General features: G+C 38.2%; 2 protein-coding genes and 1 long non-coding RNA gene across 4 annotated transcripts in view; 1 reads left to right on the top strand and 2 right to left on the bottom strand.

Moving 5' to 3' along the window:
* tmcc3 (transmembrane and coiled-coil domain family 3) overlaps nt 1-24,547 on the top strand; it is a 231,490-nt gene that overhangs the window by 43,956 nt on the left and 162,987 nt on the right. The window lies entirely within an intron of this gene.
* LOC147310123 (uncharacterized) lies at nt 4,327-7,651 on the bottom strand. The gene is made up of 3 exons (XM_086268704.1): nt 7,093-7,651; nt 6,775-6,911; nt 4,327-6,688 (listed from the first exon to the last, which is right to left on the bottom strand). The coding sequence occupies exons 2-3, from the start codon at nt 6,795-6,797 to the stop codon at nt 6,100-6,102; spliced, it is 612 nt and encodes a 203-aa protein (XP_086124830.1). The 5' UTR covers nt 6,798-6,911; nt 7,093-7,651; the 3' UTR covers nt 4,327-6,099.
* LOC147310122 (uncharacterized) lies at nt 16,460-24,260 on the bottom strand. Its single transcript, XR_015125853.1, has 5 exons — nt 24,037-24,260; nt 22,429-22,460; nt 21,270-21,296; nt 19,001-19,031; nt 16,460-17,459 (listed from the first exon to the last, which is right to left on the bottom strand). It is a non-coding gene; the product is annotated as an uncharacterized LOC147310122 (long non-coding RNA).

Here is a 24,547-nt window from a genome sequence, read left to right as displayed (position 1 = left end):
TATAAAAGCAGAAATAGTATATTAAGCACAAATCTTATAAAATAGCAGAAATAGTATGATTTAGCACAATAGTAATAAGTTAAACAGAAAAATTGGAAAAGCAAAATGGACAGCTGAAAAAATGCTGAACATGCTGAGGGTCCCTCAAATATACTTGTTAAATGACAAAAATCTGCAAAAAAATTTATTACAGCCACACAATCACAAATATGTACACATGAGGAAACACACATGCACAGAGAGACCCACACACAAGATCCAATTCAGTCAACCAGTCTAAATATATTGAATTTAAATCTTAGAATGAGATCATCCCATTAAAAGCCTTTCTCTCTCTCTCTCACTCTCTCTCTCTCTCTCTCTGTCACACACACACACACACACACAGGGAGAGAGAAGTAAGTTTCTAGGTCAGCCTGGGAGCTGGTGAATTTGAATCCACCAATCAGAGAGGCTGTGCACTTTTCCCCACCAAAACAGGTGCATCTGTTTACACACGCAGCAGCACAGAGAGACACAGGATTTTTGCAGTCTATTTCTCATAGTGACGACTCCCCTCAAACAAATGACCGTAATTTCCTAACCGTAGGGGCTAGAACGGTCATTCTTACACCGTTTTGTTCAGAAGAGATGGGGGAATCTTCAAGTGTTGACAATTTAATATTAAAATATGAATTTTTAGAGATATATGACATGGATGACTTGTTGACTTAGAAGCCACGAATTCCCCAATATGCAAATTTGAATGCCTGAGACCACATATGTGATTGGCTGGCTGGGAAGCCGTGCAGGCCCTGATTTGTGGATTTGAATTCCTCAGCCCTCAGATATGATTGGCTGGCTTAGAAGCCACGAAGGCCCCAATATGCAAATTTGAATGCCTCAGGACACTTATTTGATTGGCTGGGAAACTGTGCAGGCCCTGATTTGAAAATTTGAATGTCTCAGTCCTCACAGAGGATTGGCTGCCTGGGGACCTGGCAGAAATATATAGAAATACTATTATTAAGCATAAATACTACATTTAGTACAAATACTATGTTTTAGCACAAATATTATAAAAAGAAGAAAAACTATAATTTAGTAGAAATACTATATTAAGCACAAATCCTATAAAAAGCAGAAATACTATAATTTAGAACAAATAGTATAAAAAGCAGAAATACTATAATTTAGCAGAAATACTATGTTAAGCACAAATCCTATAAAAAGCAGAAATACTATAATTTAGCAGAAATACTATGTTAGGCACAAATCCTATAAAAAGCAGAAATACTATAATTTAGCAGAAATACTATATTTAGCACAAGTACCGAAAAGTACCAGAAATACTATGATTTAGCAGAATAGTAATAACTTATTGAAACACAAATGCACAGAGGGACACACAAACACAGGCTCTAATCCAGTCAACCAGTCTACCTATATTCAATTTAAATCCTACAATGACATGCTGCCAAATAAGGGCAGGGTCCTCTCTCTCCCACTAAACACACACACACACACACACACACACACACACAGAGGGAGAGAGCTGCCGAATTTAAATCCACCAATCAGAGTGGCTGTTTACGTTTTCCCGCCAAAACAGGTGCATCTTTTTACACACGCAGCAGCACAGAGAGGCACAGGATTATTGCAGCCTATTTCTCATAGTGAGGACTCCCCTCAAACAAATGACCATAATTTCCTAACCGTAGGGGCTAGAGCGGTCATTCTTACACTGTTTTGTTCAGAAGAGATGGGGGAATCTTCCAGTGTTAACAATTTATCATTAAAATGTGAATTTTTAGAGATATATGACATGGATGACTTGTTGACTTAGAAGCAACGAATTCCCCAATATGCAAATATGAATGCCTGAGACCACATATATGATTGGCTGGCTGGGAAGCCGTGCAGGCCCTGATTTGTGGATTTGAATTCCTCAGCACTCAGATATGATTGGCTGGCTTAGAAGCCATGAAGGCCCCAATATGCAAATTTGAATGCCTCAGGACACATATATGATTGGCTGGGAAGCCGTGCAGGCCCTGATTTGAAAATTTGAATTTCTCAGTCCTCACAGAGGATTGGCTGCCTGGGGACCTGGCAGAAATATATAGAAATACTATGATTAAGCATAAATACTACATTTAGTAGAAATACTATGTTTTAGCACAAATACTATAAAAAGCAGAAATACTATAATTTAGCAGAAATACTATATTAAGCACAAATCCTATAAAAAGCAGAAATAGGATGATTAAGCATAAACACTACATTTAGTAGAAATACTATGTTTGAGCAAAAATCCTATAAAAAGCATAAATACTACATTTAGTAGAAATACTATGTTTTAGCACAAATAGTATAAAAAGCAGAAATATTGTAATTTAGCAGAAATACTATATTAGGCACAAATCTTATAAAATAGCAGAAATAGTATTATTTAGCACAATAGTAATAAGTTAAACAGAAAAATTGGAAAAGCAAAATGGACAGCTGAAAAAATGCTGAACATGCTGAGGGTCCCTCAAATATACTTGTTAAATGAAAAAATCAGCAAAAAAATGCACAGGGAGAGAGAAGTAAGTTTCTAGGTCAGCCTGGGAGCTGCTGAATTTGAATCCACCAATCAGAGAGCCTGTGTACTTTTTCCCGCCAAAACATGTGCCTCTTTTTACACACGCAGCACAGAGAGGCACAGGATTATTGCAGCCTATTTCTCATAGTGAGGACTCCCCTCAAACAAATGACCATAATTTCCAAACCGTAGGGGCTAGAGCGGTCATTCTTACACCGTTTTGTTCAGAAGAGATGGGGGAATCTTCAAGTGTTGACAATTTAATATTAAAATATGAATTTTTAGAGATATATGACATGGATGACTTGTTGATTTTTGTTGAATTATTAAAGATATTTGACTTCTAATGCACCATAACTGAGTAGAGCGAAGCAAAAACTGCCTTGACTTGCCCTCAAACAACGCTTTCTAACTCGAAATCTATTTGGAGTATCGATATCATTCTTTCACCGTAAGAGACAGCAGGCTTTGGTGAACAATCATGGAAATTTTCAGGTCTCTGTGGAAATCCAACAAAAAGTTATGACGAGAGAAAAAAGTGGTTCATTTCCACAGTTTGAAATCTGAAGAAATCTGAGCGAAGGACGAATTTCCTACCCTCAAACAAGTCCAACTCATTTCAGAACGGTAATAGGTGAGAAAGAAATTCTTGAATTGTGAGCGTCAGGGGTGTCTGAAGATATTCGGGGACAAGCCTCATGTCTTAACTTTGCTTCGTTAAGGAGATATGACGATTCGAATATGCCTCTCATTACAGAAATCCAGCGGTGATTTTGAACAAGCTCTCCATTCACTTTATATGGAGAGTTTTCTGACCTTGTGTTAGTCTGAGGAGATTTGCAAAAATTCTATAAATCCCACAACAATGATGGTGACATTTTCTGAAAGCCAGCAAAAATACCTACGTTTTGATGTATAATTTGTGGAAGTTGAGTGAAAATTGAGCAAGTAGCAGGAAGTTGTTCGGACATGAAGTGAAAATTGCAAAACCTTCAGTGGCACACTGGAAGCCAAGAGCATAGCAACCATAACAACACATGTATTTTGTGAAAAATCACAATTTTGCAACTCAAAACTTTAAGAGGCATAAAAGTAAAACAGTAAAAGATTTGAAAAAGCTGAATCATACCTGAATAGCCCAATAATTTGTGAACATTTTAAAGTTTGAATGGTTGTTCTAGGTGAAAATATGAGGAAGTAGTTAAGTTTCAAAAACAAGCAAATTTTAGCAGAATTGCTGAAGTTTCCCATTCATTTCAATGGGACAAATTAAAGGAAAAAAGTGGAATATTTTAAAAAGTATAATAGTTAAAAATAGCAAAAATCATAGCAGGAATTAGCAAAAATAGCTGAATAGTTTAAAATTTGAACGGTGAAAATCGGCTGAAAATTGTGGAAGTAGTTTAACGGCGAAAAGTGTACGGAAGCAACTAGAATAATAACTAGAAAAATTTGCATTTCCTGCGAAAATGCAGTGTGGATGCTTAAAGCTGAAGCTGTATGCAAAAAGTAGCTGAAAAAGCTGAAAAGTTGCAGAAATTGTAAAAACTTTGCAGAAGCAAAAGAACTTTTCTAAAATGTAATAACTTAGCAGAACTGCAATCACTTAGAGGAAACTGTAAAGCTGAAGCTGTCTGCTGAAAATACTTGAAAATAGCTGAAGAAGCTGAAGAAATCAAAGTCAGTGTTTAAAAAGTTGTTGAAATTTTAATAACTTTGCAGAACAACATCAAGTTAGCAAAAATGTAACAACTTAGCAGAAATGCAATAACTTAGAAGAAACATAACAATTCAGCAGAAATGTTGTAATTTACCAGAAGCTACAACTTAGCAGAAATGTAATAATTTAGTCAAAAATTAATAACTTGGCAGAAATATTACAACTTACCAGAACTGCTATAATTTTGCAGAAATGTAATTATTAGGAAAAAAATGTATACAGATAACAGCTGAAAACGATGACGTAACCTCAAAGTTACTTGTTTAACTGTGAAAAATGACCAGAAACATTAGAAAAGAAAGAAAACCAATTCAATTCAATTTATATAGCACCAAATCACAACAAAAGTCACCTTAAGGCGCTTCATAGATACAGAGAAAAACCCAACAATCATATGACATATGACCCCCTATGAGCAAGCACTTTGGCGACAGTGGGAAGGAAAAACTCCCTATTAACAGGAAGAAACCTCCAGCAGAACCAGGCTCAGGGAGGGGCGGCCATCTGCTGCGACCGGTTGGGGTGAGAGAAGGAAGACAGGAATACCAGCCAGCAGATAAACTGATGTGAAACAAAACCAAGGTAAAATTGCAGAATTTACACAGTTGGTGAAAGGTAAAAATGGCAACAACAACCCCCAAACAAACAAACAAAAAAAACAAACAAACAACATTTAGTTAATAAGTGCACAAGATGATTCGATGATAAATATGGTACCAATCTACAAAATACTGTCGAAATGAAGTCCACATTGTGATATATTTCAGGTGTGGAGAGTCACAGAGCTAAACAATCGATGTGCATATTTAAAGAATCAAATAAAGAACATTGTTGTGGAATAAATTACAGTGAATAATAATCACTGCCCCGCGTTAGAGAGTGACTTATGATGATGTATTAATTGGCTTAACTTTACCTCTAACAGCTTTTCACATAGTGCTGTGACCAGGGTGAAATCCATCATAAAGTAACTGTAAACAGTAGAACCATTAGCATGAATGTTATGGTTCTACTCTGATCAAAACTCAAGTCAGCTGTGTGACCTGATATAAAATGATAAAGAGGAACACATATAAATGACCTTTATGAACTTTTCAAAATGACTTTATATGTCTGACCCATTATCTATATATATTAGAGCAGATGTGGAAAACCACTGTTAGACCTACTCTATACTAACACAAACACAGTCAAAAATTCATTGCTAGTGTGACATGTGGTCCTTTTTGCCTTTGACCAATGATATGCTGGTTACTTGGACCAGTTTAGTATTTGCTGTCACAGAGGAATGTTAACCATAAATCCAAAAGACAAAACTGAAAAAACATGTTAATTGCAAACATGTTTTTGCTTAGTAAGAGGATTGAAATTACATGGAAACTGTCACCTTAAAGCCTCATTGTAAATATCATCACAAACAGATGTTTTCCACACGGTTAACAAAGCTCCACCACATCCAATCACTGCATATAAATCTAAAAGAAAACAACAACAAATAAAATGTAATTAACACAAGTGAAGTCTAAGGAGCTTGGAAAGAAAAGCGTCTGGACTTCTTTGAGTTCCTTGAAGACGTTTCACCTCTCATCCGAGAAGCTTCTTCAGTTCTAAGGGTCAATGGTGGAGAGTCCCAGATTTAAACCCAGTGGGAGTTTCCCCCCAAAGAGGGACAAAGAACCCCCTGATGATCCTCTACCTAATCACATGAGCCAAGGTGTGAAAGTGGGTGTGGGTCCCAATCAGCCAGGGTTTCGGGTGAGCTCATTGTGAAACCTGGCCCCACCCTATCATGTGATTTCCTGAGGTCAGGAAATCACCCACGCCCACTCCCAGGATGTGAGTGGACGTTACGGTGTCTGGAGAGGGAACTCAAAACTGGATTATAGATGGCAGACAGTTGGTGTCGTAAACCACCGCCTCTGTTCAAAGATGGTCGCTCACAGTGGACGTAAATGGCTTCTTTCACTCCTCCATCTGTCCAAAATGTGAACATTGGCATCCTCAAAGAGTGTCCTTTGTCCTTTAGATGCAGATGAACTGCTGAGTCTTGTCCTGTGGAGGTGGCTCTTCTATGTTGTGCCATGCGCTGGTGAAGTGGCTGTTTGGTCTCTCCAATGTAGAAGTCTGGGCATTCCTCGCTGCACTGTACAGCGTACACCACATTGTTAAGTTTGTGTTTAGGAGTTTTGTCTTTCGGGTGAACCAGTTTCTGTCTGAGTGTGTTACTGGGTCTGAAGTACACTGGGATGTCGTATTTGGAGAAAACTCTCCTGAGTTTTTCTGATACACCGGCTACATAGGGGATGACAATGTTGTTGTGTCTGTCTTTCTTATCCTCCCTCGCTGGTGTCTGATGTTCTTTTCTGTGAAGCTGGAATGCAGGCACACTGGACGAGCTTGTTCTAAAAAATACAGAAAAAGGAACATTTTATTTGTGTTAAGGCCTAAAAACTACAAATAAGTTATACAATGAACAATATTGAAATACCTTATAGGTGCTGTGGGCCACATAACCAGAATCCAGAGCAATCTCACACTCGCATGATGGTGAGGAAAGACATGAGCTCTGCAATGAGGTTTGAATGTCTCAGTTGGGACACTGAAGAACTCAGAAGACAGCAATACCTGCACAGAGAGACAGAGTAGAAAAAGCATAGATTTGTAATCCATAATGTCAATTAAAACTCAAAAAGTGTCAACAAGTATAATCATTTGAGTGTGGAATTATTTATGCAATAAACAAGATTTTAATTAATTAATTGAATTAAAAACACTGACATTTTTTATCAAAGATAAAGAATCATACCTCTCTCTGCTCTGAGGATCACTGAGCATCTCTGACAGGAAATACAGTTTCCTCAGTATGAGTCATCATTGATGGTCTCAGAGGTTGTAGTGTGGCAGCATGATGATGGTCTCCAGATCAGGCAGGAGGTCAGGTGATGGGTGTGTCATCTTCTCCATTGAAGACACACTGGTATGGCAGTTCATAACACAGCAGTCTCCTTGTGGCATGTAGTTATCTGTGCAGTCCAGCACTGATGGATCAGGTTTGGCTCAGCAGTTCATGAAGATGGTGTTAAGATGTTGTTGTTTCAGCTGAGGATGGTGAAGTTTGAAGGTTTTGCCACAAAGGAGACTGTGCCGTTTCTGAAAAAATATATCTAACAAAACACGTGCTTATAACACCACCCACCCAGCTCAGCCCCCAAGTGTCTATGTAATGCTGGTATGGGGTGTCAGTTACTAAGTTTAATTAGTGCATCAGAAAGCGGGGGCTACACCTAAAGCCCACACTTTCTGATATCTTTGTTTATTTGCAGCTTTTTCCAGCTGCTCAGAGAATTCTGACTTGGCCTTTATCCACCCAAACCCAAACCCACCCAGATAAAGGCCAAGTCAAACTCACACACCATACCAGCATTACATAGACACTTGGGGGCTGATCTGGGTGGGTGGTGTTAAACTGTAGTCGGGAACTTTCAGAAAACTATCCATTTACTTCTACATCAGTTTTTATACACATTCTGTAAGCTGTACTAATGTTTTTCTCTACATAATGTATCATTATAGACATCTCTGGTAGCCTAAAGATAGTTTAAAACTTTTGACATTTTTTACCTGTAAAACATGATAAGCAAAAACTCATTCATCACAAAAACTTTTGATTCTACAAAATCTACTATAATCAAGAAAATATAATTGTCTGTATTTATTCATGTGACCCATAATAAATACCTGCATTTATCTGGGATTTATTTATTTACTATTTCATATTTTAAAGCCCTTGGAGGGGAAGATCTCGTTTGTTGAGCTACATACGTCACAGTAAAAAGATTTAGTCATTTAAAACATGAGAATAAAAGAAATGATGTTGGTTTAATAAATGTTGCAGCACATTTCAGATCAGAGGTGCATGATAGCAGATGTTCTCTGCTCTGCATGAAGTTCAGCAATGATTTGGTGAAATGATTAATAACATTGCAATAAGAAAGGGTCTTCTGACAGACAGAGTAGGGAAGACCCTTTTTTCAATGAAAAATCTTTTTCATGCTCTACAATCAGTAAACTCTGTAACAAACATGATCTGTAATTGTTTCAAAACTCACCAGACGACTTCATGATTGGCTCGAGGACAGGACACAAAAGACAGGGTTGTGGTAACTGTAATATGATCTCAGAACACCTGAATACAGACATTTCTGTGGCTGAGAAATAAAAATGAGGTCAAGCAGGGTGTTCTTGTCTGTAGTGGCAGAAGTGATCAGCTGTGAATACCCTCTCGACTGAAACTGCTCCAGAATCTGTTTTCTTCCACTCTGCAACTGGTTTTCATTAAAATCTCCACACACAATGATTGGGTGACAGTCCATGATTTCAAGTGAATCTAAAAGACTTACCAGGTTTTGCATGAATGGTGTCAAACTGTAGTCAGGGGGTCTGTACACAACAGCAATGAGCGCAGGGAATGGAGCCTGAACCTTCAATACTAAAAACTCAAGATCAGTGACATTATGCAGATACTGTTTTACCTGAACCTGAAAATGATTCCTCAAATACACAACAACTCCCCCACCACTTCTGCTGGCCATGTGAGGAAAGTTTGTGTAGGACACATGTCTGTTGCGTTTAAACATGGTGTAGCCGTCCAAATGAAGACTGTCTGCAACAAAGGAGCCTTGAAGGTGAGACTCAGTGAGACACAAAACATCTGCTAAACACATTTCATGATGACTCTTGATGTCACTGATGTGAGATGGCAAACCCTCCGTATTGTGATGGATCAGTGTAAGAGTGTCAAGTCTGCTGGCTGTTTCTCTGACCTGAAGAAGAGGCATCATTTCCTCAACACTGGCTTGTCTCATGGTTTGGAGCGCTGCAGTTACCTCGGGATTGGCGTAAATCTTTTTCTCATCCAAGTCCTGCAAATAGAGTCCACTGAGAGACGTCACCCTGCTGAGAGCAACGTAAGCCATACCTGGTTCAAAAATGTTCTTCATTGAAACTACAGCTGTCTGTGTTGTAAGACCCTGAGTTTTGTGAATTGTGCAAGCGAATGCTAGCTTTACAGGAAACTGTCTGCGTACCGCTCCTTTAAACTTCAGACTCTCCTCTGCTCTCTCAATGTAAACAAGATCATCAGATGCTGCATTAGCACTGCGGTTGTGTCTCATAGGCTGCCGGTTGTCCATCCTGAGCCCCAGTTTAATTATGTGTCCATCATTTTCAGATCTCACCACCTTTACCAGTATACCAAAAGCACCGTTGACTAAACCGTTTAGTGTGTCCAAGTTTCTGGTCAGCATGACTCGAGCTCCTTCAGCAACATTCAGAGTGTCAGGTAAATCATTTCGCCCACCTGTAAATGGTTTGTCTCTTCGTTCCATTCTGCCTGTACATTTATCCTTCTGGAAATCGTCTGCATTGATGATTATGATGTTTGAATGAAGCTTCTTCAGGGTATCTGTGTTGTGGGATTCCACATTCTTGTTGGTGGCATAAATGTGTAAGACCTCAGTTGGACATTCTTCTGGTGCAGTCACAGCCTGTGACAGCAAATCTCTGTCGCACTGAGAAAGCTCATCTGTCTTTTCTTTGACTCTAATCCTGTTCAGCATCTCTGCAAAGGCCACATCATCTTTCTGACGCATGATCTCGGTTAGAGTGATCATCTGAAAATGTTCCTGCCATAGGTCAATCTGTTCTGGATCGTAAACACAGAGAGGTTTAGACTGTCGCACTGGTGGCAGCTGGTAAAAATCTCCAACAGCTAAAACTGACATTCCACCAAAAGGTCTCTGAGTGCCTTTGATTTGTTTCAGTCTTGCATCCACATAGGCAAAAAGGGGTTTTGAAACCATTGAAATCTCATCAATAACAATAATTTCAGCATTCATCAGCTCAGATCTGACTTCATCCAGTTGGTTACCAAGTCCTTGAATGGGTGGTTTCAGACTCCTGGGTAGTTTCAGTAGAGAATGTAACGTAGAGCCACTGATAGAAAAAGCTGCTGTACCGGTAAATGAAGTCAGTAAAACAGTTGGATTTGATATGTCAGCTTCTTCTGCATTAGCAGGCAGTCTGCTCAGGATCTTTGATGCTTCAGAATGAATACACTTAATCAGATGTGACTTTCCAGTTCCTGCACCACCGTTGATATAGAAGAAAAATGGATCTGGGTTCAAACCACAAATTCGCTGAATACACCAGTCTCTTATGGCATAGAACACGCAGGCCTGCTTCTGGTTCAGATTCTGATACATTACACGTACCACGGCTGGATCTACTGCAGGTTGTTCTCTGACGGCTCTGATCTTTGTTACAGCATCAGACTGACGACTGTAGTCGGGAACATTCTCCTGTTCGTTCTCATCATCAGAATGTCTCTCAGGAAGATTCTCATCACATTGCAGCCTCACAACTTCAGATTCAGGAGCAAGATTACACCATTCATCAATCACAACATCCCTATTTTGTTCAAACTCTTCCAGTGCACTCTCAATATCCTCAGAGTTCTTCTCATACTTGTCTTTATTTCTTTTCACAACCCTTTTCACAGACTCACTGTGGTCTGAACATGGAAGTCGTACAAAACCTGAGTTGTAGAAGGACTGATAGGTTTGGAACCCTTGTGGTTTCAGTTCCTGCTCTGATCTGTGTGGAAGGTAAAGTCTCAACAGTCGACCATAATATTGCTCAGGATCTTTTTCCTGTGAACAGTGGTAATACCTGATTATAGCTGGTTTATCATTCTTTCGCCTTTGTACAAATCCAAGCTGGTTTAGAAGAGGAAGCACATCTTTTCCTTCATTTGGACCACTCACCAACCTGCACAAGGCAGCAAAATCAGCCAGTGACATTTCCTCATATTCTGGGGTCTCAGGTCTGCATTTGTATTTATCACTCAAACTTGTCATCCAAATATTACAACTGTCGTGTGTTGTGCTTTCCAGGAAGCTCATGGGGCGACTCATTTTTACTGGGTTATCATCTGTTGGTACAAATACAACACTGCGGGAACATTTTTTCATTTTTAGGCCACAGACTCGAGTCACACACTCCTGTGCGCTGATTTCTCTCTTTTTTGAGTAAGCTTGCATCACAGCTCTCATTTCATCACATTCATTGACGGTGTTCTTATCAGAGTTGTCAATAACTGTCTTCAGGTATTCAGAGAGGCCAGATTCTTTCTTTGTTATATATTTACAGAGGTATTCTATACATGAATAGGCATTCAAAATGAATGAGACATCTAAATTAGAGTTCCAGGCTTCAAGCAGGTCTGGGTTGTAATTGTTGATCCAACACTCATTTGGGTCACGTTTCAGAATCAGAGCTGTTTTCTTGTTTATGTCTTGGAGGCATTGTTCATACTCATTCATTGTTAAGTTGCATCGTGACAGAATCTGCTCTATGGTGAGGGAAGCAGCTTCAGGTTCCTTCAGCAGGTTCAACAAAGGTCTGAGTTTGGCTTTTGCAGCTTCAGTGTCTGAATCCTCATCCTGTCTCACAATCATTGTTCTTGTGGCTGGTGGTTTGGGAAACCCAAATCTACAACCAGAGTTCACACTCTTAAAGCATGTCTTTGTGTGGTTTTTGCTGTGCTTTTGTAGCTCAGTGACTTTTTTGTGCAGTTCAGGTTGTTTTTCTGGATCAGGGAGTTGAGCTGAGATGTATCTGTCCACAAAGTCACAGACAGTTTGGTCATCATCCACATCTGCTTCTACCTTTTCTCGAATCCACAGCAACATGTGTATATGTGGACTACCTCTGTGCTGGAACTCAACTCTGTAAAAGTAATCAATGATCTCACCAAGGGGCTGTGCAGGAGAAAAAAGCAAATCTCTGAACAAAGCCTCAACACGTTTATCAAACATTCGCATGGTGGTTACTGGATTTGATCTTAGAATTTCACACTTTTCTGACCAGTCCAGGGCTTCAAAATCAACCTCTTCACCTTGCTGTCTCTTTATTGCTTGAATCACTTCAGGCCATCTCATCTCAGCAGCAGAGAAAGTGACAAAGAACTGAGGTGTTCCTATTTGGCGAACCATGCTGAATAGATCTCTGGTAGTTTTCTGCCAGTAAGCTGGAGTTCCTCTGAGTGGCTGCATAAATCTGATTGCATCTTTATTTCTTACCAGCTTCTCTACTTCTGTCTTACTTTGTAACATTCCTGATGTGATTTTGCGTCCATCTTTCGTCATAGTTTTACCTTTCCTTAGCTGTATTGTCATGCTGGAATTAGCCAAGTGTATTTCAGTGACAAACTGTGAGAAAAACAGGTAATTTGTGTCTTTAGCAAATCTTGCATCAATGTTGAAAAGCCTTGACTTGAAGTAAGCACTCGGTGTGAGCTTGAGACGTCTCTTTTCATCCAGTGTATTCTGACCAGTAGGAAACTGCACAGGAAATGCCATGGCTTCCAAATGAGGAGTTCTGAAGAAGCTAACAGGATTGTTTCTTTCTGCAGGAGCCACACAATATGTGTTATCAGTGAAACAGAGAATCTCTTCTGAAATGTCAACAGGCTGCAGACAACTTTCTAGAGCAAAACCTCCATTGTTCAAATCACTTTCTGGTTCATCTGGATTTTGTTCCTCTGGTTGTTCATCACAGGATTGCATATTAATATCTTGGTCACTTTGAGACTCACTTTCACACAAAAGGGCATCTTTTTCATAGTTGTCAATTTCCATTAAATCTGCTTCATTATAATCATCACTTGCCATGCTGGCTTCATCACTGCTGTCATCATCAGGTAACGTTGGATCACAAAGCAATGCATCATCTCTGATAATAATATCTGTGTACTGTGGATGAATTTGTTTCAGTTTACGCAGAGCTTGAATGAGTTTAGACCAGGTGACAGTCTGGAACAGCTGATGGCCTTTGTAGCACAGTCGTCTTTTCAATTTCACCCTCATGATCTGTGATTGGCTTCTGATCCTCGGTAAACTGTCAACTGTTTGTTGGACTTCAGATGGTACACACACCACATTACCACATATGAGTCTCTGTCTCCCCTTTGGAAGAGGAATAATCTTAGCAAATGGTATGCATTTGGCAATCAGATGTCTCTCCAGAATGTTGAGATCACAAAGTTCAGCTGGAATATCCTGCAGTTCTAAACCATTAACAGCAGCAAGCCTGGGCATGCATCCACTTTTGAGGGAACTGTGACACGTGTGACAGATATACTCTTTTTTTCTCTCAACAGGAAAGCTGCAGTGATCATGACATGCTTCATCACACACATGAACATATTTACCAGTTAGACACTGATGAGCTACAGTCTGGTGTTTTGAGTAATTTTGTCTTTTGCAGATTTTCACCTGATTAGGAAAAGAAGCTTTTAGACAAACAGTACAAACATAAGATGGTGCTGACTTAATGTTTGATCTGAAACGAGATATGGCCTCATTCATTAAAGTGTTCTCTGGATGACTCTGTAAAGTCTCAGCTGGTCGATGCATCTGGCGATATTTCCGTTTTATATTCATTGCACATCTGATATTATGCATCTGTCTGAAAGAAAAACTGTTCCAATATTTTACTCTCATTCGTTCTCTCATATTGTCCTTGTGTTGTTGCTGAAATTGTTTCTCTTCTCCATACCGCTTAGTCATGTAAAATCGTTTTTTCTTTTTAAATTCTTCGCTTTCTTTATATAGGTTATATACATATGACCTCATGTAAGCTTTATGTTTTTCTCTGAATCCAGCACAAGTTCTGTATATTCTTCTTATACGCTCCTTCTGCTTATCTCTGAATATGGGAGACTCTCTATATGTTCTTGTTACACGTTCCTTCTGCTTTTCTCTGAATATGGGAGACTCTCTATATGTTCTTGTTACACGTTCCTTCTGCTTTTCTCTGAATATGGGAGACTCTCTATATGTTCTTGTTACACGTTCCTTCTGCTTATCTCTGAATATGGAAGACTCTCTATATTTTCTTGTTATACGTTCCTTCTGCTTATCTCTGAATATGGGAGACTCTCTATATGTTCTTGTTACACGTTCCTTCTGCTTATCTCTGAATATGGAAGACTCTCTATATTTTCTTGTTATACGTTCCTTCTGCTTATCTCTGAATATGGGAGACTCTCTATATGTTCTTGTTACACGTTCCTTCTGCTTATCTCTGAATAGGGGATTGTCTTTATATGTCCTTATGACACGTTCTCTTTTTCTATCTCTAATTTCAGCACTTTCTCTATACATCTTTCTCAAATGTTCTTTCTTTTTCTCCTTATAGGTAGCATTTAATTTATACAGTTCATTTCTGTACAGAATCCTTTTCTGTCTGTGATCAGGATCATCAGACTTCCGAGCTGAGTTTTTTTTCTTTGTCTTGAAGCTTTCATCAAACCTGTACATCTGCCTTTCTTTCGTCTTCTGATTTTCCTTTCTCTGTGGTAGCTTTTGTTGGGTCAATAATCTTCTCCTCATTTTTTGCCTTTCATGTTTACTATATTTCAGCAGTTTATCTGAGAGTTCCTCTGTTATCTTAGTTGAACTGGAGGCACTGTTTGAATCATTCTGAGGAATAGAATCTGGTGTTACCTGAGTTTCTCTCACAGAGGATGCAGAGGTTTCCTTTTCAAAATAATCAGAAGGATGATGGTTTTTTCTGGGAGCAGCTGTCTCATTTGAAGAAACAACTCTGGATGACATTACTTCACTGGTTAAATCTTTGGTCACAGGTTTCCGTGTCTGCTCAGTGTATATTTCAGAGTTTAATTCATGAACACGTTCATTTAAAGCTGGTGCTGGTGCACTTGTAGCTGTTTGTCTGTATTCGGTGGTTTGATTAGCATCTCTTTGGTCAGCAGCGTTTTCACTGTGAAACTCGATGGGCTGTAGCTCATAAGTGCAGCTTGGTGCGATGCTAAACATTCTGTACAAACGTTTGATCCTGTCAATCATGTCATTAAGACGTGTGAATTTCAACATAACTGCAGTTCCACCACTTACACTTAGCGACAATGGCATACCAGTAGACTTACGTGGGTGAGGGTCAAAATATGCATATTCACCTGAATTCAGCCTGCTAACAGCGATGACTGTTCCTCCCATGACTAGCAAAGCATAGCGAACGTCTGAAGCCAAACACTGTAATCCCTGTTCAAGGCTCGGAAAGTGATCTGTACCATCAAATGTGCCGTAATGAGCAAACTGAGACATGTCGACTTGATACTCGTGTGTGCGGCTGATGACCACTGAGGGAAGTTCATCGCAGGCTAGAAACACACTGTTCACAAACCTCAGTCTGGCATCTGAATAGACAGCATGGCCTTTGTCCAACACACGGTTTAGATCTGCTCTGGTAATAAATTCATCCTCATGTAAGAATGACAGGAAAACCAAGCTGTTAGCCATGCATTGCTGATTCCGGTACTTTCCATACCTAGGAGCGGCCTGGCTTCGGGAAGCACAGACGCTACTCACTCGTGGACTTTCACTGTTTGTAACCTGTACATGAGACTGTCCTGGAGCTTGTCCATCATGCTGTTTGTGTACAGTTAGCTGGGGTTCAGTCTGGATTACCTGCATAACTTCAGGCTCTGGGACAGACACTGAGGGAACACTTCTCTTTACCACATCTGCATAAGATACTTTGGCTGTCTCTCCATCATGCTGTTTGTGTACAGTTAGCTGGGGTTCAGTCTGGATTACCTGCATAACTTCAGACTCTGGTACAGACACTGAGGGAACACCTTTCTTTACCACATCTGCATAAGACACTGTGGCTGTCTGAACACTGCTCTGCACTTCTGTGCTGGGAAAAGCTGAAACAGACACCTTTACCTGCTCACTGCTCTGAGAAACATTCACCTGTTCTTTCTGCTTTTGCCATCTAAGCTTCTGGGACTGCGACCTTTGACCTTTTCTTGGCATTTTGCTGAAGTACAATCTGGAGCTTATATGTGGTTATACACAAATATAAACAAAACTGAACCTTGAAACACAGAAAAACGTACAACTCCTCAAGTTACTGTTAAATCTCAGAAATGTACTATTATACTGTAAAATGTTTTTATGAATATATGAATAGATGTTAAAAAGCTGATTTGTACTCCAAATTCAAAATAAAGGAAATTCAAAGTTCTCTGGAAACAATTTGGTCCGTTTTATTGTAGCTCTTAGAAACTGTATAATTTTACTTATATTTTTTTTTAACCAGACTGGTAAATAATTACAACTTCTATAAAATGATATGCAGAATAAATCTCAACAATCAACAGGCTATAATAAAAGTCTTAGCTCTTAGGGGAGTTTATGTAAATCTTTCAGATATCTAAAATTGAAATCAAATATATGGAGCTGTGGTGGTGTGGTGATAAGATGACAGGTGATGAGGATTCTTCAGCTGGATTTTCTGCAGCAGTCAGGAAACAGGAAGTCTGGGTCCTCAGGTACTTCTCGATGACAATACTAACTGAATACTTACACTGAGTAACAAAATGGGTTTGTCCTTAAATAATAGTACTATAAACTTGCAGTCAAATGTTATAGCCAATGAAACAGACTAACAGACTGGATCTAATTTATTATTTATCTGAATGTATGTATTACAAAATAACCAGATTATCTTATTACAAGTAAACTTATAAAGAGGTGATATTTTATACAATTGATCAAAGTAAGCCAAACTAGAAGTGTTAATTCCAAAGTGTAATGCAAAATTAAAATGACAAATGTAGGGCTGTGTAAGTAGTTTCTACTATAAGTTCCACTGTACTGTAATTCTACTACTGTATATTCAACTTGTAATTTCCAGCAAAATGACTGAATGTGAGAGAGCTTAATGACAGGAAAGAAAGAGCAGTGAGAGCAGAGATCTCTCAGAATTCTGTAACAGATAGATCAAGTTCTGGTAACTTGGATTTCTGAAAATTGGATTCTGAAAGGATTCTCAAAACTTGGATTCTCAAATTAGATAGAGCAGTAGAGATAGAGGGATACAAGATGGAATGGCTTTCAAATTAGATAGAGCGGTAGAGATAGAGGGATACAAGATAGAATGGCTTTCAAATTAGATAGAGCAGTAGAGATAGAGGGATACAAGATAGAATGGCTTTCAAATTAGATAGAGTTGGGAGAGTGATAGGATAGACAGAATTGCTTATAATGATAGAGAGAGAGAGGATCTTCTGCAGCAGGTCACCTGTAAGACACAAAAGGCCTGGAATTAGTCGTATTTCCAATATGCTTGGATTTACCATATTCTTCAGACTATATGGCACACCTAAAACCCTGTCATTTTCTCAAAAACATACAATGTGCCTAGTGTATCGATTCTGGTTATGCTTACTGACCTAGAACGGGATTTCTGTGGTACACAGCGCTCAAAATTCTGTCAAATATTTTAGTAATACTTTGGTAAGCTACAAAGCTGCGCTGCTTGATGTATTGTCAGAGCATTATGGCTACCATAGTCAGGACCCTCGTAGAGTAATTTGTACGGTGCTTCAACATAACATTATGGTGTGTGTACAAGGACCTGGCACGTGCTAAGAGACATGCTTATGAAGCAGATTTCAACCTGATCAACCCATGAAGAGTTTGATGGATTTGTAGATGAGGAATGAACTGAAAAAGTGAGTGTATTGGTCTGTATTTTATGTGTTACAACTGAACAGTGTTGAGAGTTGTTGTGAATGACTTGAATAAAGTTTGACTTATCTGACTGTTTGTTTGGCTTAATCTGCCTTAAAAACAGAATTGTTTATTGACGTTATGCCTTATAATTTCAAAAATACAGTACATGTAGGGCTTTAAATACTAAAGACTTCTACAGTAAATTATTGGAGTGAACAGAATGACAATGTTTAACAAATGATGGTGGAACTGTTATAAGGACATTTTTACGTTCTATTAAAACAATAAACTAAGTCTATAAACTCAAACCAAGACGTGCTGCTACAGTAACTTACTGTAAATATTATATGGTCCAAATAAACCCGCACACTGAGGTTACAGCAGAGTTTCAGGCCTCCTGCTTTAAATACTTTATATCCATTAAACTCAAAATTATTTATTGACTGGCCAAAAAGAACACAAACCTTCTCACATTTGCCTAAAAACATCTTGATGATCAGCAAGAGCTGTGAAATGATTTCACAACACTATTTTGGACCTTAATTAAGACAATTGAAATTCAAACAGCAGTCGCTTTCTAAAATATCGGATTTGTGCCGTTCACACTGTCATACCATGATACCATCACTGATACCAACATGACAAAAAAATCTGATTTGATGCGCTTTCGCCTGCAGTGTGAACTGCACTCAGGCCAGTCACTCAGGAAAAATACTTCTAGCGTTTTGACTTCATGCTAATTCATAAGTGGAATGAGAGAGACAATAAAAATCGATAGCTGTGGTGCTCTTAAGTGTTTAAGGTACCACCTATACTCACACTTAAATCCACAAACATAAGGAGAAATCAAACAACTGCATAAAGATGTCTCTGACATTTAACTATGTTTGGACTTGATAAGCCATCAAAAATTAAAATCAGACATTAATGGGCTATTAAACTTCATTGACATTTTCTGGGGCAGTCAGTGGTCCTGTGTGGGGGCTTTGCTGCTACAGATTCTAAATCCTGACTATTTGTCTTTGCCCATGAGTGAATGGCAAGATAACACAAATACCCAAACTACTGTAAGTAAATTACTAAACATTACCATTACTGTCTACTTACCAGCAAAGGCAAAGCCAAAGAGCTGTTCACTCTGTGTAACAAAAGACAAAGAACAAAAATACAGGCTCAGACAACTCCAATCGGCATTAGACAACAACAACTCTCCTCTGTTTTCTTTTTCCGCACCCTAATAAAGATGATCATCTTCATAAAAGGTAATATGTAGTTTTATCCATTTGCAATAAGCCACACAAGTTTCTGAGTCATGTAATGCTCCAAAATTTAGGTTCAGTTACATAAGAGAGTAGAGATCGTAACCAATGATTTGCTTCACCTACTACTACACACTTTATCAAATGGTGATGTCACAATTTAAAAGTAGGCAACAATCACAAATGATAGCTTGTATGGAATGTTTGTAGGCTTTGACATTTGAGGTGGCCTGCATTCAAATTCTATTAACACAATAAAAAAAAAAAACACTCTATAAACTTACACCAAGACGTGCTGCTACAGTAACTTACTGTAAATATTATATGGTCCAACAAAACCAACACACTGAGGTTAGAGCAGACAGTTTCAAGCCACTCTGTATGTATTTTGGCAAAATGAGAAATTTGGAGACAGCTAGTTTCTACACAGCAGTTTCTACATATTTCAGTCACATTTGGGGCATGTTTGATACACAGCAATAAGCACTACACTAAATCTATGATAAACTTATCATAGCTGATATTAAGGCCTAATTAGCAAAATTTAGTATGATGGTAATTTCTTTGTAGATCATTTCATGATAAAAAGAACAGAAGTGAGTGCTGTATCTGAGCTGTTGCATGTAAGATCTTTGCTGGACATTCCCACATTTCTTAAACAAACAAACATGACTTTCAGACAGTTCATCTTTTGTAAATTAAGCCAGGATTATTTTCAAAAAAACAGCCTTGATAAAAATATCAGGCCACTATAAAATGTCTTATGTTTATGTTTTCATCCCACCTATACTTTGCAAGTCATTATGACAAATTACAAAAAGCAGTTTTTAGGCAGTGATTTAAGGGAAGAAGCTTTTGAAATCCACAATGCCCTACCACCAGTGGTCTCAAACTCTGGTCCTTAAGGCCTGGTGTCCAGAAACTTTTCTATGTGTCCCTGTTGCAACACACCTGAATAACATTAGTAGGTCATTAGCAAAACTCTACAGAACCTGACTGCATGCTGAGGTGGTAATTCAGCCATTTGATTCATGTTATAGCAGCTCATGAGTGAATGAACATGATGCAATGAAAGTACTTTTAGAAGTACATTTTTCCAAACACTTAATTACTTAAATTTGAGTAGTCTTAGGGGATGCCACTTCAGCACACAGTCAAATTCTATACTCTCACTAATGACCTACAAATGTTATTCAGGTGTTTTGTAACAGGGACACGTGGAAAAGCTTCAGGACACCGGCCCTTGAAGAGTGGAGTTTGAGACCCCTGCCCTATGTGAATATTTAATCGTCCCTAAACTGCCAGTCGTGAGCTGCTCTAATGTGAAACAAACACATATAGTTCTGTAAAAGTTTACAAAGAGATTTCTAAGGATTTGGAGACCCCAGAAAACAAAAACCCTCCCAGATATTGTAGCTGAACAGGCAAAAACAAGTTGCCTAATAATATCTCGATGATAACCAACAGCTGTGCTGACGAACTGCACTAAACTGAATCATCTATAGTGAGAGAAAAACACCAGCATTAAAGTCAAACATGGTGCTGTTACTGTGATGTCCCAGAGTTCCTTTACTACTTCAGGACCATCAACTCATCAGGTCCTGGGCTTAAGTTTAATCACACTTAGGATCTGAAGCACACAAGCAAGTCCAATTGAATGAATGAAACAAAACACTTGGTATAAACTAATCAGTCTGGACTTTAATGAAATTAAGATACGTGGTATGACTTGAAAACCCTATATTGGGCCTTAATTAAGACTTTTTTCTTTTCTTTTCTTGCCTGCCCTGTTTGGATCTAATTAAGACAATTCTGAAATTGTAGTGGACCAAAATCAACCAGTGATGTAAACCAGTCATTACCAGTTACTGTAAATGCTTGATGGTAATTGTTGCTATCAGGGCATCCACAGCTGGGTATTAGAGACCAACATGTTTTTACATTAGACCAGGTTGTTCTGGTTCAAAAATGAAATCATCACTTTAAAACTGCTTTTTGTATTTATCCAGGTCATCCTTGTTAGATGATTTGAAATGTGAAAAAAGCATAAACAAAATAAATCTGCAAAGAAGAAAGACCTTTCTCAGCACTGTACCGCAGACAAAACCTTTACTTACCAGACTTGCGACAGTTAGATCAGTCTCCTAGAGAAAGGAAACAACACATCAGATCACTGTTTAATGACTTAGACTGTTAAACCTCTTCACACACAATCCAATTTACTGTGACATGAAATAACTAGTAAAATCCTCAATTTCTTCAAGCCTTTATGAACTCACTGTAGTCTGAAGAGGACAAACTTCAGTTACAGAGTCTGACATGGCGATAACATGTGTAATAAAGGCATGCATACTACAGAAGTGAAAAGAAGAGGCACCAATATTTGTTGGTACAGATTATGGCTTTTTAGCTCCATCATTTTCTATCACAAGTCAGTGCTTAATAAAGTGTGGAAAAACCACAACTGTTAGAATCAACGGAAAACCTCATCAGGTTTTAGTTCTGATCTGAATATGTAAATCCTAAAATACATGTAAATTTTGACATGTCATAGTAACAACAGTAGCACACCATTTTTGCAATTAAAATTTCTTAAAAATTATAATAAAAAGTCCTTCCATTGTACCTGTTGGCAGGAATCTTTTTGTATTTTGCAATATTTCCCTTTTGTATAAAATTTTAAACACATTGTATCAAGCAAATTATTAAGAAACTAATTTAAACTTAGTGTACATAAATTACACACAGGCTTTAACATACACAACATTGCCTACTCACAACTCTGGTTCTCTTAGTCTTTTATTATTGCTTAAATGTTTAAATGCTTTTTTGTATTTATTCATATCATCCCTGTTAGATGATTTGAAACATGTGACAAAAAAGCATGAACAAAATAAATCTGCAAGGAAGAAAGACTTTTCCCAGCACTGTACCTCAGACAAAATGAACTCACTTTAGTCTAAAGAGGGCAAAATTTAATTGCAGAGTCTCAAATGGCCTTAACATGTGTAATAAAAACAATAATTACTACAGAAACGCTTTGATAAGCCTTTAAAATTAAAATTAGACATAAATGGCCTATTAAACTTCAGGGACATTTTTAGGGACACTCACAGGTCTAGTGGGGAGGCTTACTGCTTATAAAACCTAAATGTGTTTTTGCCCATGAGCAAATGGCAAGATATCACAAAAAGCCAAACTATTGTATGTAAATTGCTAAACATGTTACACAATCCCAGTTTCATATTGCTTCAGTTACAATCACTGTTTACTTACCAGCAAAGGCAAAACCAAGCTTCTATTTCACTCTGTGTAACAAAAGACAAAGAGCAAAAATACAGGATCAGAAAACTCAAATCAGCATCAATACTGCATCACTCTCTGTTGTCAAAAAGATTCACTAAACTTCTTTGTTTACTACAGCTGGAATACAAACAACAACTGTCCTCTGTTTTCTTTGGTCTACCTCTCAGTTAAGATTGCAAAACACTCATACATGAAAAACTGCACGATATATTTTTAAGGCTTTAATATTTGAGGTGGTCTGCATTCAAATTCTACTTCCTAAAATATTATTAACTGCACATAGTATCATAGTAAATATACTGTATTTTTAAAATAAATATCTATGTACCATACTAATAATAATATACTGCCATATTTTATTTATGTGAAGGTGGGCTGTTGTTTGTTTCATTAATTTTCCACAAAGTGAGAATTTAAACTGTGCAGCAGATTTAGGTTGGCACAAACAAGCCTTTGTTAAACAGTTCTTAAAAATTAAAGTCTTCTGTTTAGGAGTTCTTATTATTCTTGGGCTATGTCCACACGTACACAGGTACTTTTGAAAATGGAGATTTTTCTATGCGTTTGCGGTCACTGAAAACAGAGATTTCTAAAAACGCTTGCCAGGATATTTTTTGAAAACTCCATTTTTGCATTTATGTGTGGACATGGAAACGGAGAAAACGCAGCGCCTTTTTTGACGTCACACTGTGCGCCACGTTATTGTTTCGGTGAAATGCATTTCTACAATACTGTTACTGTTAATTGTTCTCTCTGCAGTGTTTAAATGCTTACACACACAGTTACTGTCCCCCCACAGATATGACTCGGTTCTGCTTCTATGCCCCATCTTTGTTTGCCATTTCCCACCGAGGTTTCTAGACTTCTGATTGGCCAACATTTCTACACGGTTAGGAATATAGCGCCACCTGCTGCTTTGGCATGTTCCTAGCAGTGTTCTCCTTCATTTCTGCATTTATGTGTGGACGGGATTGTTTTTTAAAACAGAAACGGAAAATCTCCGTTTTCAAAAATACCCGTGTATGTGGGGACATAGCCTATGTTTAATCCTCAGTTTCTCCCCCCCTCCTTTCTCTTAATTAATCCACAAGACCTGCACACACGCGACTCTTTTTCTCCCGTGTTCGGTCAGAGGCGGTAAAATGGCTCCTTTGATCTTGCCGACAGCTGACACTGAATCTAAGATGGCGGTTCGTTAAAAACTTTACAGCATAAAGAATGAGGCTGTTTTAACCAACTGATTTGTGAAGAGAACTAACTGCACCTTATGTAACAGACTGACAAACACACCAAATGTAATTAATAAAACAACACGATAACCGTGGTTCACAGTCAAATTTTCATTTCACACTGGGCTCAAAGGAGCGCTAGGCATTAGCATCGGGTTGTTAGCTCATCAAACACTCCTTTTACATACAAAAATGACAAAGTTTCACTAGGAAAAAGCAACCACTGTGTTACTCTAATATGAGTTCTACCTCGGTTGGCTTTATAAATCACTAAAAGAACTCGTTAAATTGCACAAACAGACTATAAACATTTAGGAGAGAAGAGGAGAAGCAGAGCAGCAGCACTCACCCAGAGCGGACTCAGCGAAGTGTGCGGAAAGGCGGATGTCCGGCAGTCAGGTAAAAGATGAGGCGTTCACAGTAGTAGGAAATTCCAGTATTACACACAATGGGCATTGTAAACATCAAAAATGTAGGTGATTTTAAATATTCTATACAATATTTATTTGCTAAAGAAAATACTCGCAGAACTTTAATTCTATAAGTTGAATAAATATTATTAGAAGGCTCTACTCCTGAACACCAACACCAAAGAGCTGAGTTCACCAGACCTGAAAAAAAAAACCCAACCAGTCCAGGACAGTCAGTCTGCAAAGATGTTTTAAAGACAAATATATACACACACACACATATATATATATATATATATATATATATATATATATGTATATATATATATATATATATATATATATATACATACATCTTTTTACACACGCAGCATATGGAACGCCAGGACTGCCATAATGAATTAATTAAATACACCATTAAATAATTAATTAAATGTGGCAATAATTAAT

The sequence above is a fragment of the Aulonocara sp. 'chitande type north' Nkhata Bay genome, linkage group LG17, assembly GCF_057382095.1.
Source record: "Aulonocara sp. 'chitande type north' Nkhata Bay isolate Kocher_YH1m ecotype deep benthic linkage group LG17, A_spYH_male_GT1.1, whole genome shotgun sequence".
Lineage (NCBI taxonomy): Eukaryota > Metazoa > Chordata > Actinopteri > Cichliformes > Cichlidae > Aulonocara > Aulonocara sp. 'chitande type north' Nkhata Bay.
The sequence above is the reverse complement of the archived record's forward strand: the minus strand, read 5'-3'. Positions and strand labels throughout refer to the sequence as shown.

Coding starts and splice junctions, on each gene's coding strand:
- LOC147310123 (XM_086268704.1), bottom strand. CDS start 6,797: ATGTGGCCCACAGCACCTATAAG. Junction 6,689..6,774: donor TGGCCCACAGCACCTATAAG/GTATTTCAATAT, acceptor TGTATTTTTTAG/AACAAGCTCGTCCAGTGTGC.